Here is an 11,058-nt window from a genome sequence, read left to right on the forward strand (position 1 = left end):
GAGAAGATCTAGTTCTCTTGGAGGAGAGTTACTGACGGCCAAAGGTTCGGTTGCTATAGAGAAGGCTCTGATGAAGATGGAAGGATTTGTTTCAATAAACTCGGCTGACCTCTTCTTCAGAGAACAATTTTCTCTTATCGATGTAATTCAATAGGACTTTAAATGACAAGATTCATGTGCATCCTTCACTGTGTAAATCTGCTGGTCTAGGTATTTTTTTTAGTTGTGTATCTCCTTGAGTTTAGAATTGAGTTATGTAATGCTCATTGCTATGTATGACATTAGGAGCAAGCCAGTTAAGAGACAAGAACTCTGCCTAGGAGCACTTCAACTTACTATTTGTTGTTCAACACGTGCCCTTTTTTTTTTTTTTTTTTTTTTTTTCTTTTTAAACATCAATGTAATCAGATTTAAAATTGTGGAGCATTTTTATGACCAATGAGTATTGATCTTGAAATCACATTAGAAAGGAAGTTAGTTAGCTTGCTGCGAAAGTGCTTGTATCTATTAAGAGTTCAGACTTTTGCAGTATGATTGCAGCTGGGTTATGATAGATGATCATAGGAAGAGACAAACCAATATCCAGTTGACGAGGGTACCCCTCAAGAATAATTATATTCCAGTAAAAATATGATGAGCCTTTGGTGGTGATTCTCTAGCTACAACTACCTCCTGCTCAGAGCATGTGATTTTCTATTAACAAAGTTACTTAAGCAACTAAAGAAGAAAAAAAAAATTAATAAAGTGGAAATTCAGCTATGTAGTGACCTTGTCATCTTCTACATGTTTTCTCTGTTTATAAAATCACTGTATACCTCACTGGGGCATAGCCAAAGTACGTTCTCTGTCCTTGGTATCGCTCTTTGACAAGAATGATGACACAGGGGAATGTCCATATCCAGTTTCTTAAATTTCTCTCCCTTTTCCTTTTAGACCTGGTTAAGAAGTTACATAAAGCTGTTCCAGGCTCCGTGCCAGCGCTGCGGAAAGTTTCTGCAGGATGGCCTGCCGCCCACGTGGAGGGATTTCCGAACACTCGAAGCTTTTCATGACACTTGCAGGCAATAGTCGCACAGCCCAGCCGTTGGCGTGTATGGACAGAACAATCTGTCAGGCTCTGAACAGAGCTGCTGGTTTAATAGCTGGTTCCATTTCTGAACCTTTCATCCTGTGCTAAGTAGTAAGGTTGCACTAATACGTTTGACTGTTTAGTAGCATCTATTTAATAGTGATCGCTCTGCTAGGTGCAGGAGAGCCTAATGTGTACAGGTGACGAGGGTGAGAAGCTGTGTGTGATTGCTTGATGCTTCTGTGCTGAAATGATGTTTGGGCTCTGATGCTTGTAATCATTATCCTAAACAATAATAAGAATATCCATGTACAGTATGTGTTTTGCTACAGAACTTGCACCGATGAAGACTTTTATAAGCTTGAAATAAATTTTGTATTCCAGAATTTGTGCTATTTATTTCATGATCTGATCAACAAAATGCACGGTTTGGGTGTGAATTTTTCAAAGCTGCTCTTTTCTTTAGAAAAAACTGGAAACATTTAAACATACATGCTGATATGATAGGGGTTTTGTTGTTGTTGCAAGGCTGCTTATCTGTGCTGCTGGTCTTTTTCTGGAAGAGATTATGGTGTTGATTAAACATGGAATTTCAAAGGCATGTGGCAGCTTGGAAGATGGGAATGTACTTTCTGAGGCAGGGGGAACAGATGTTTCCTTTTACTAAAATTGTAATGAAAAATGTTAGCAAAATTTGCAAGTATTAAGTGGTTAGAGAATGTGTGATGAGCAGTGGCAGTGTGTATAAGTCACTTGTCCCATTTTAGAACTGAAAGGAGTAAAATAAATTCAGCCTTAAAACATAGCTTCTGCAGCACAGATGCATGCAACGTGTTTCTTCAATGGTTTAAAATTTACGTGCAACACATGAGTGAGGTGGGAAATGTCCCTCCCGGTGATCGTTCCACCTGGATGGAAGTGTCTAGCTCCTACCAGCCCAGGCCATGCATCTGTCAGCCCAGAGCCTGGCAAGGTCTCTGCTTTTGTCCTGGCTGAACGCTTGTTGACCTGGAAGTATCTTCCAAGGTATTTTCTTGAGAACTGTACATTTCATCTGTCATCCCCTGCTAGCTAATCTGCCCACATTTCCCTCCAGCGCTTCCTTGTTGCCTTTACAAGCCACAAAGGGTTCCATAATAAGTTCACCTTTGGGAGCCAGCAAGAGGTCTGGAGAAGCACTTTGTCACACTGTGATTTTCTTCTTCAAATAATTTGATTTTTGAATTAAGCTGATATGAAAAGCTTCTGGTGCTGAAAGAAAAAGTGTCCCTTTCAGAGGCTTTGGTGGTGGTAAGGTCTGGTTTGGTTTTCGGTGAGGAATGCTGAGTGAAGTTACCACACTTAGTAATAATTTAAAAAAAAAAAAAAAAGGCAGGAATGGGAGAGACTTTTTTTTTTTCCAAGCCATGTGAAATAAGGTGTTCAGCAATTTTAAAATACTCATTTAATTTAATTCAAACCTGCAGCATTTATGAAACAACCTGTTCAACAGCCTTGGAAACCAAAAAATGAAGAAACTTGAGTATCACCCTGTACTTGGATGGTGCTGAATTAACTGTGTTTATTGATAGCATAAAAGACTGAGCTTCCAAAGACGACAGCTTCTGGTTGTGAGGACGGCGAGTGGTGTGGGAATTTCATCTTTCTGGGTATAGTACTCTGCAAGCCTGGCTCCTAGAAGAGAGACACTTGAAAGAAAATATGCATTTATGACTTCCTTCGGAGGCACAACGTTGTGTATGAAGAATGAATGTATATTTGTTTGAGTGCATTGGTAAGTGATATTTCTTTTCTCGCTCTTTCTTTCAATCACCGAGCAGAAAAATTTCCATGAGAGGGGGCTCTTATGGACAGTCGATGGCTGTTTCAAATCCAGCTGCAGTTGTATTACCTAATGAAAACTTGTCATGCTGTTATGTGACCCAAGTAGCCGCCTTGGTGCAGAGATCAGCCAGGACAGAACGGTACGCGCATCTGAGATGAGAGAGCGCCTTGTGGATAAGCGGGTCTGCTCTCAGTCCCGTTACTATACTAATTGGAAGGACTGGGTTTCTGATGGCGTAAGCATTTTGTTGTTGTTAATAAAAAGGTCATAATAAGATATCCAGCCTGCTTTAGGGGCTGCTGTCTGCTGCATTTTGTTTATACTTGAACAATGGTGTAGAAAGCAAATCCCAAAGTTCACAAAAATGTTATATATGGAATCATGTGTTGGCACTTGGAGATAATTAGTTGTAGAAAGCAGCATCAGCCAGTCTGTGTGTTAATTGAGCCTGAAATTTCAAACTTGTAATTGGCGAGCCTGATGAAGAGTCATAAAACTCCAGTGTAGGTACCTGAGTACGAAAATAATTGTGTTGGGAAAATAGAACCCTGACCTGCTTGGCATTTTTCTTCCAAAAACAGAAGACAAAAGCCCTGCAACAGGAGGGAATCTTCTCCTCTCTTACAGGCCCCCGGAGAAAGTGTCCTGTAATGCTCTGTGGTGTAGCCTTTTATTTCTATCCTTGCAACCTTTTAAAGTGTAACGGGCTGGAATACTTCCATTGTGAGGAATGGAAGTTAACTGTCTAAACTCTTCTAAAGCTTATATACATTTCTGCAGTTTGGATGCAATATGTGCTTGTCTCTGCTTATTGTCCTGGAACTTTAAATTGCTCGGCGGTGAGTGCCTGATTATTGCTGAGATGGGAGTTTCCAAGCCAAGCAGAAGCAAGCTTGGAGGCTTGAGTGCAGGGTACTGGACCTGGGGATAGGTCCTAACTAAAAAGCTGTTCTCACGATGAAGCATTTTGCTGTTCTTCCTCCAGCTTTGGAGGAGTGACTTGGGTACTGGATATTCGTTTCTTTCCCACCCTTATTTTAAGGGGATGGGTGGCAGAAAGTTTTACTGCAGGATGGGTAACCTTAGATTTTGTCATCATGGGAGTTTGTTGCAGCTTCTTAAACTGGTCGGAGCTTTAAGGCAAACAACAAGGAACACGTTCCCTGAAGAGTGGTTGGCTCTCACTTCTAGAGCTGCCTTTCTCATGGTGCCTTATTCCTGCAAGGCAGCTGTCATTGCAGCATCGTAACAACCAAAAATGAGAGAAGGAAAAGGAAGCTAGGCTACGTGGTCCAACTGTCGTGCTGCTTTCAGTGGCTCAGGTAATGGGTTGTATGTTACAGAGCTGCATTGTTCCGGCGTTCTAGTTTATAACATATTAATCTTGCTTAATACTGTGGAAAAAAGTGCCTTGCCTTGTTCTGTTTAATCTCATCTTGGTATCACTTCTCCTAATCAGAACATGTGGTCTCCTATTGCATCCCTGATGTGAAAAAATCCCTTTTCATTTTCCCTTGTGCAAAGCCCACCTACTGTTCCTGTGGAGTTTGCAGGTGCTAAAGGTTACAAAATCCATCTTTTCTCTAAGAAAGCAACTTAATTAATGTGAAAGTTTCTCTCACGAAGGGAACCCTCAGCAGATACGCAGTGCGTATTGCGGCCAGCTCCCCTCTTCCCTCCCAGCACCCCTCCCCAAACCACTTTAATTTCTCTGCCAATATTGGACAAATGTAACAGGCTGACTTTTTAATTTTCTACTCCCAGGTCTCCCTTGTCCCCTCATGCATTTTTCATCACGACTCAAGGCTCCCTCCCTGCCTGCCCTGTGAACAGTATTGATCGACTGATTAAGCCATCAAGCCATGGCAAACAACTTTAATTTTCTAACCAAAGCCTTTTAGTTCTCTTCCTTTTCTTGTATATTTGTTGCCTTCTTACGGAATTTTTAATGTCTCCTTGGAAACAAATACATTTTTTAAATTAATCCCTCAGTTAATTGGGAGCTTGGCACCACTGATAGCAATGCACATTACATTTCATGGGTTAATATTTGAAAAAGAGAAAGCTGGTAGTGCTAGCTACAGTCCCCTGATTCACAGTCAGAATCATTCCCATCCAAGCTTCTGGAGAGGGCTTGACGAACGTTCATGGTGCTTGCCTTTGTCTTTGGTCTCTCCCAATAGCATTATCGTAAACTTTGCTAAGAGGAGCTGAAGCCCACGGCAGTAGTGCAGCGTGTCTGATCATACGCAACAGCACTAGTTATCTGGGCTCTCCTGATCCCAGGCTCTGCTTCTCAAGGTCTTGGACTGCAAATTATGTTCTCGGCTAAACCCACTGATGGCGCATCAGATTTCCTATGTACCACTGGCTGCATGCGTTGAAAACAGTTCCTGCAAGTGTGTCCAAGACCCGGCTTGTCTTGCCGAACGCTTCTAAGCAATGATAGTGTTGAAGGAGACTCAGCCGACCTGAATGTCAGGGCTGGCAGGTGGGTAAAGACATCTTACTTGCAAACTTGGTATGTGTGGTTTCAGCAAGGCTTGTCAGAGTTGCTCTGTGAGTTTGCAAATTGCTTTTCAGAGTGAAAATGCGGCTCAAGTAGGGAGATACCTGCGTGTGACTGGAAGCCTTGCAGCTCTGCACCGTGGAGCGAGTCTGCAGCCCTGTCTCGGTGCTTTTGGGAGCAGTGAGTCCTGAAGAGCGCCGACGGTGAATTGTAGCATTTGTGGAGGATGCTCATTGTATGAGTTTTGGCTCTACTGCTGATTCCAATCTGTCCAAACCTGTGAATCAGAACTAGAAGTAAAACCCTCCAAAGGAAGTGGACCACTGTCACAATTCCTCGTTGCTCCCCTCTGGTTGCAGAGCTCAACCAATTCAGAAAAACACAGCGGAGCCTTTGGAGAAGGGAGATGGGTCTCTACATGCTTATAGCTAGGTTGTTAAGCAAGAGGCTCCGCTGTCGGATTCAATAGCGCTGTTACCCACTGGTAAGCGTAAACCTGAAGTGTTTCTATCGCTATCCACACCTCTGCCTGTGTGAGCCTATTACGGATTCATGCTATAGATTTAGTTCAAATGCATGCAATAGGGTGACAGATCAACCTCAAAGCTGGCTGTTATTGCTGGTTTCATCAGTGAGTTTAGCACCGTAATCCATTTCCTGGACTGCCTCCCCCCCGGCTTAGGCGTGGGAACTCTTCCCTTGATCTGGGCTGAATGTAACGGTCTGCGTCTAAGTCTCAAATTCCCTTGGTTTATCACTAATGCACCGTTGCAGTGCAAGGCTTTTGTTCTTCCAAACTCACCCGCTGTCCTTGGGAAGAGGAGATTTTCTGCAAGTACGTGGGGGAAGTGACTGGCTTGACTGAGGGTTTGTTTTATTTTTTCCCCCATCAAAAGCGTGCTGTTTAGCCCAGGGGGAAGCTGTGGTCAGAAGCAGCCCAGCTAGGGTGCGAGCTGGCTGCTTAGGGAGGAGCTGGCGTGGTGGCGCGGGGGCTTGTTTCACCCATCTCGGTTTGAGGGACTCTGGATCTGATCAGAATATCAGATAATTAGTTCCTATAAAAATGTGCGTGTGTCACGAACTTGTTAGAATTCTTGAGGTTTTTGTCGTCGTTTTTTTGTTGTTCTTCCCTTTTCAAATCAAATGATCAAAACAAAAGACGTCTCCAGGTTTGTTCCCTGTTCCTGTGAGGAGAGCAGTGAACCTCTGGGAGGTCAGTGTGTATTCCTTGGCAGCAACCGGCGCTTTTTGTTTTTATCATTTGGCTTTTTAACATCTGTAAAGCTCAACAGCAGCACTAACACCTGATTATCAGTTTTGTATGCTAAAAATGAAACAGAAGAAAAAATTAGAGCATAGTACAGGTGTGTGAAAACGGTCTTTTATTGCACATTCAATTGTGTGAACCCAGGCCCAGCGGAGCATTTCTCGTTTTATTTATTTTTTATGTTAATAAGGAGGCTAATTTAAAATGAGAGTCTTTGTAGTTAGCAATAGAGGGTTTTATGTGAGTGACTGGAGCTGATCAAAAAGTTGCTCTAAAATTCAGAGGGCTGTGGGATCAAGGACGAAGACGTTTTGTTGTTCAGATTCTGGAACTAGGCACTTTTGGGCTTGGGTCTACCTTTGTTCAACATCTCAAAAAGGTTCCAGCGAATGAGTTTAGAAATACTTCCAGGAGACAACAAAAATGGGACAATATGAACGGGAGAGAACGCAGAATTCATGAACACAAACGTTCGCCCTGTGAATCCGATTATCAGCCTTGCGCTCATAAAACAGCGACGCAGGCTGGGATTTTTGTGTCCGATTACAATTAACCTACGCTACCAACGTTGCAGCTCTCGCCTTCTCCCAACGAGCTGCTCTTTGGGAACCTGCAGGTGGAGAATTATTAGGAGGGAATTTCACCGTAGCCTTGGTATAAAAATAAAATTGATAGCAGGGAGAAGCAGCCTGTGCTTGTACGGTGCTGCCATGCCCTTGCCTCTCGCCATCTGTACTTCCTGCATGCGTTTTGGTTTTATTAGGGTATTTTTAGCCCTTTTTCTTCCCTTATAGCCTCTGTAGTCTCAGCTTTAAAATGCTGAGAAGAAAGCAGGAGTCTTTTCTTTCTTTCTTTCTGTTTTTGTTGTTGTTAAGGCGCTGCAGTCCCCCCAGCCAGGGCTCCAGGCTGACAATGAAGCTGCAGCTCCCCCTTAGCTGAGAGCTATCTATACGGCAGCTGCGGGAGGAGGTGACCTGGGGACAGCCTTCATTTTCTGCTGGGGGAGGAAAAAAAAAAAATCACCCAGTCATCGTCTTTTCCTACAGCCAAACAGAGGCTGGAACCTGCCGGGGGACCTGAACAAAAGTGAAATGTCAGGTGCGAATGGCGAACTGAGAGCTCCTCCGCCGAGGGCCTGGGGATGGTATGGCTCCCCGCGAGGGGGAACAAAGCTGAGCCCCAGGTAGGGCTGGGGTGAAAGGGTCGGTCCAGCCCCTGCGCTGGCGGGTTCGGAGGCGGACGAGGTTCCAGAGCGCTGGCTTGGGGCGGGAATTGCTGTAACAGGGACCTTACTGTATGGGACACTGAATTACATGTTGGGGGTTTTTTGAGTTTTCATCTACATTAGCTAGCTCTTTTGTAAATCATGTACTTGTGATGAATTCCTCATGAGCCGTAAGATGAGCCCGCTCCTATGAAATGCCAAAGCACTTCCCAACCTCTTGTTCCTAAATTTGCAGAACCTGTTTTTCTCACCCAACTGCGTGCCCGGAGGGAGGAAGGGAGGGAGACCTCCCCGGCCGCCCGGCGAAGGGGCTGCTCCGCTCGCCCCGTGCACGAACTCGCCTCTGGCCTTTGGCTGACAATTGCCCGCTTATAACTATGGAGAGAGAAATGTTTGCTCAGCTGTATCCTACAGGCGCGATCTTCCCCTCCCGCTCGACCCTCCTGCCCCTGCACGTGCTTCTGGGGCAGCAGCCTCGGGAGGTCCCGGTGAAACCAGGTTCGTGTGTTAAACGCTCTTCTCCTACTGAAAAACACGAGGAAATTAAAACAAGCGGATTTAAACAACACGTGCCAAGAAGTCAAGGCACTAAGCTCTCCTTGTTTTTCCTGCTCACCTCGCCATACTCGCGTAATTACAGACATCAGTGAAATTAAAGCTGCGGACTGCAGATGTAATAGAGTGGAGAAGCTGTGTCATCAAACACTTAAAATCACTGCGATGCTGCCTTTTTTTTTTTTTTGGTAACCTTCTTGAAGGAGTGGTCTGTGATCAGTAAATGAGAAAAGTCCTGTTCAAAATCTGACATCAATTCCGTTAATTACACGGGTAAATTAGCGAGTTCTGCTCGCAGATACGGTTCCAGCTCCACCCGCGGACTTTGCAGGCATACAAGGGAATGTGTTTTTTGAGCGTTTCGATGTTTCTGTAGTATCTGCAAAGGCAAGCTCTCCGCAGACCACAGAAAAAATATTTTCACTCATGCCTGAAGTGCCCTTTTATTCCTGCCACCCTTAAATTTTCTCTGGTGTCCTGTAAAACCAGATTCCTGCACACCAAAGTGCCTGGTTGTGGGTTGGTCTGCAATGTGTCGTGTTTCCAAACTTTATTTTTTTTAAATGTAGATTAGGAATGAGGAATTGACCTGACATAGCTTCGTTTCGTAGGCCCAGAGGATCGGGGAGGGTTTTCGAGGCGGGCCGGGGGATCTTCTCGGTGTTTTGGGGTGACTCCTGGAGCACCTCGCCGCCTGGCCTGTCGCTGCAGGAAAGAAACGCCTGTACTTGTTCAACAGGCTTTAAAACTGTACCGTGACTTGGTAAGGCCCTGGATCCCGCCCTGCGGCATACCCGTGCCTGTGTCGCCCCTTGGCAGGCCTGATCCCGGCGGCCTCCACCCTAGGAAAGAGCTGAGCGTGTGCTTTTTCTTAATTTAAAAAAAAAAAAAAAAAAAAATCCGAGGCAACTTGTAGCACAAAGCAGAGAAATCGATACAGCCTTGCCCGCGTTATCAGAAAAGCACTGAAAATATTTACCATTAAAGAGCGATTGCCTAAACAAAAAGTAGCACCTTCAGCGGCTGCGACTGGAAGTACATGTCGTGTGCGCGTGCGGAGGCGGCGCGGTGGGAGCGCCGCGGGCCGTCCTGCTCGACAGAGCCACGGAGCAGAAAAAGGAAAACTTCTAAGGAGCATTCAGAAAGCAAAGTCACTTTAACAAAAATAAAACCTACGTCGCTGATTTGCAAGCTGCCCTGGCAGTCGGTGCCGCCAGCCAAAGCTCTGTCTTGGCAGGAGGTTGGCCAGGAGCAGCGCGGTCCTGGTCTAGCACCGCTTCAACTTTCTCGTGGTTTTACCAGCTTCAAATAAGAGCCGTTTACTTTTGGGCTCCTCTTCAAAAGAAGTAACTTTTCATTTTTTGGGCGCCTGGCATTTTTGTCTCTTCCTCCATTATTTCAAGCAAGTTGTGAAAATCAGGGTTTCTTTCCTCAGCCTTCTTGCTTGCCCCCGAAGGCCGTCGGTATCGGAGAGGGTCGTGCGGCTCGCGGCGGGGTAGGCGTTGGTCCGAGCGTGTCCTCCCCAGCCGGGCTCCGCTTGCCGCACGTTTGTCCCATGCTCGGTGTTTTGCTGGAAGAAAACAGCTTCCAGGTTTGGGGTCCTGCAGAGGGCAGGAGACTGGTGGAGGTGTATTTCATGGTAACGGGGAACGCTGGTTTTTATTGGGCCAGGGGAAAACTGGATTTCTTTAAAATGTAAATTTTGAAAATGGGTATATTTTATCTTTCATCCCAAAGGTACCGCAGAGATGTCACCAACCCGTTTCAGTCTTGGACTGATTGATGTCAATAGGAGTTTTCCGCTGGCTTCAGTAGATCTTGGACTGGTCCCAGGGTGCGGCAAGGCAGCGATGCCGGCGAGGGATGCAGCAGCTGTTAAACCTTGGCCGACGGCGCTCTAGGACGAGAGGAGACGCTTTATGCAGCTGGAACAGCCGAAGAAATGGAAGGAGCTCTTGCGCAGGCGCCTGCAGACCCCAGAAACAGTAAGAGGTCAGGGACAGGCCTGGGCAACACGCCTGGATCCCACTGTGTTTTAATAGCGTCTCCAAGGACGTGGCTGGCGTCCACCGTCACAAGGGCGGCCGGAGCACCAGGGCCTTCGGCACGGCACGGGGGGAACGGGACGCGTCCGAGAGGCGCCGCAAGGGCCGACCAGGCGTCGCGTTGTCGTCTGCTGCTTGTACCGTCCACTTCTCCCCAAATCTGACCACTTGTACCGAAATCCCCTCACCAGGATTAATTACACCCTGTTAAATTGCTCCGCGTCACTGCTGTAACCTGCTGTGTGTGTTGCACGTCCTTGTATTTGCCGAGGGACCAACTATAAAAAAAAACAAAAAAAACCTTAATATATGGTGTAATACAGACATAAATCACATCACTTTTTTGTAATGTGGTTGATCAATCTATGCTACAGACCCCTTCCCTCCCCCGTTTATAACGATCCGGACGATGTCTTTGGCGTAAGATTAATAGTAGCCAGTTCAAGAACATGAAGACGACATTATGTCAAAAGAGAAGGAACCCCGCTTGAAATAAGGGGCCTAACGGGGTTAATGTTCCCCGTTTCTGTGGGGGAAAGGCGACTGAGTGCTCGGGCCCGTGC

At 45.7% G+C, this 11,058-nt stretch overlaps 1 protein-coding gene across 2 annotated transcripts in view; it reads left to right on the plus strand.

Annotated features, from left to right (window-relative positions):
• The window catches only part of MED27 (mediator complex subunit 27), a 100,568-nt gene extending 99,182 nt beyond the window's left edge, over positions 1-1,386 (plus strand). For both annotated transcript variants that reach the window (XM_068914599.1, XM_068914600.1), the window contains one exon: positions 934-1,386. In XM_068914599.1, coding sequence (XP_068770700.1) covers positions 934-1,068 — 135 coding nt within the window. In that variant the 3' untranslated portion in view covers positions 1,069-1,386. The remainder of the gene's footprint in view (positions 1-933) is intronic.
• The last annotated feature ends 9,672 nt before the right edge of the window (positions 1,387-11,058 follow it).

This window comes from Struthio camelus, chromosome 20, assembly GCF_040807025.1.
Source record: "Struthio camelus isolate bStrCam1 chromosome 20, bStrCam1.hap1, whole genome shotgun sequence".
NCBI lineage: Eukaryota > Metazoa > Chordata > Aves > Struthioniformes > Struthionidae > Struthio > Struthio camelus.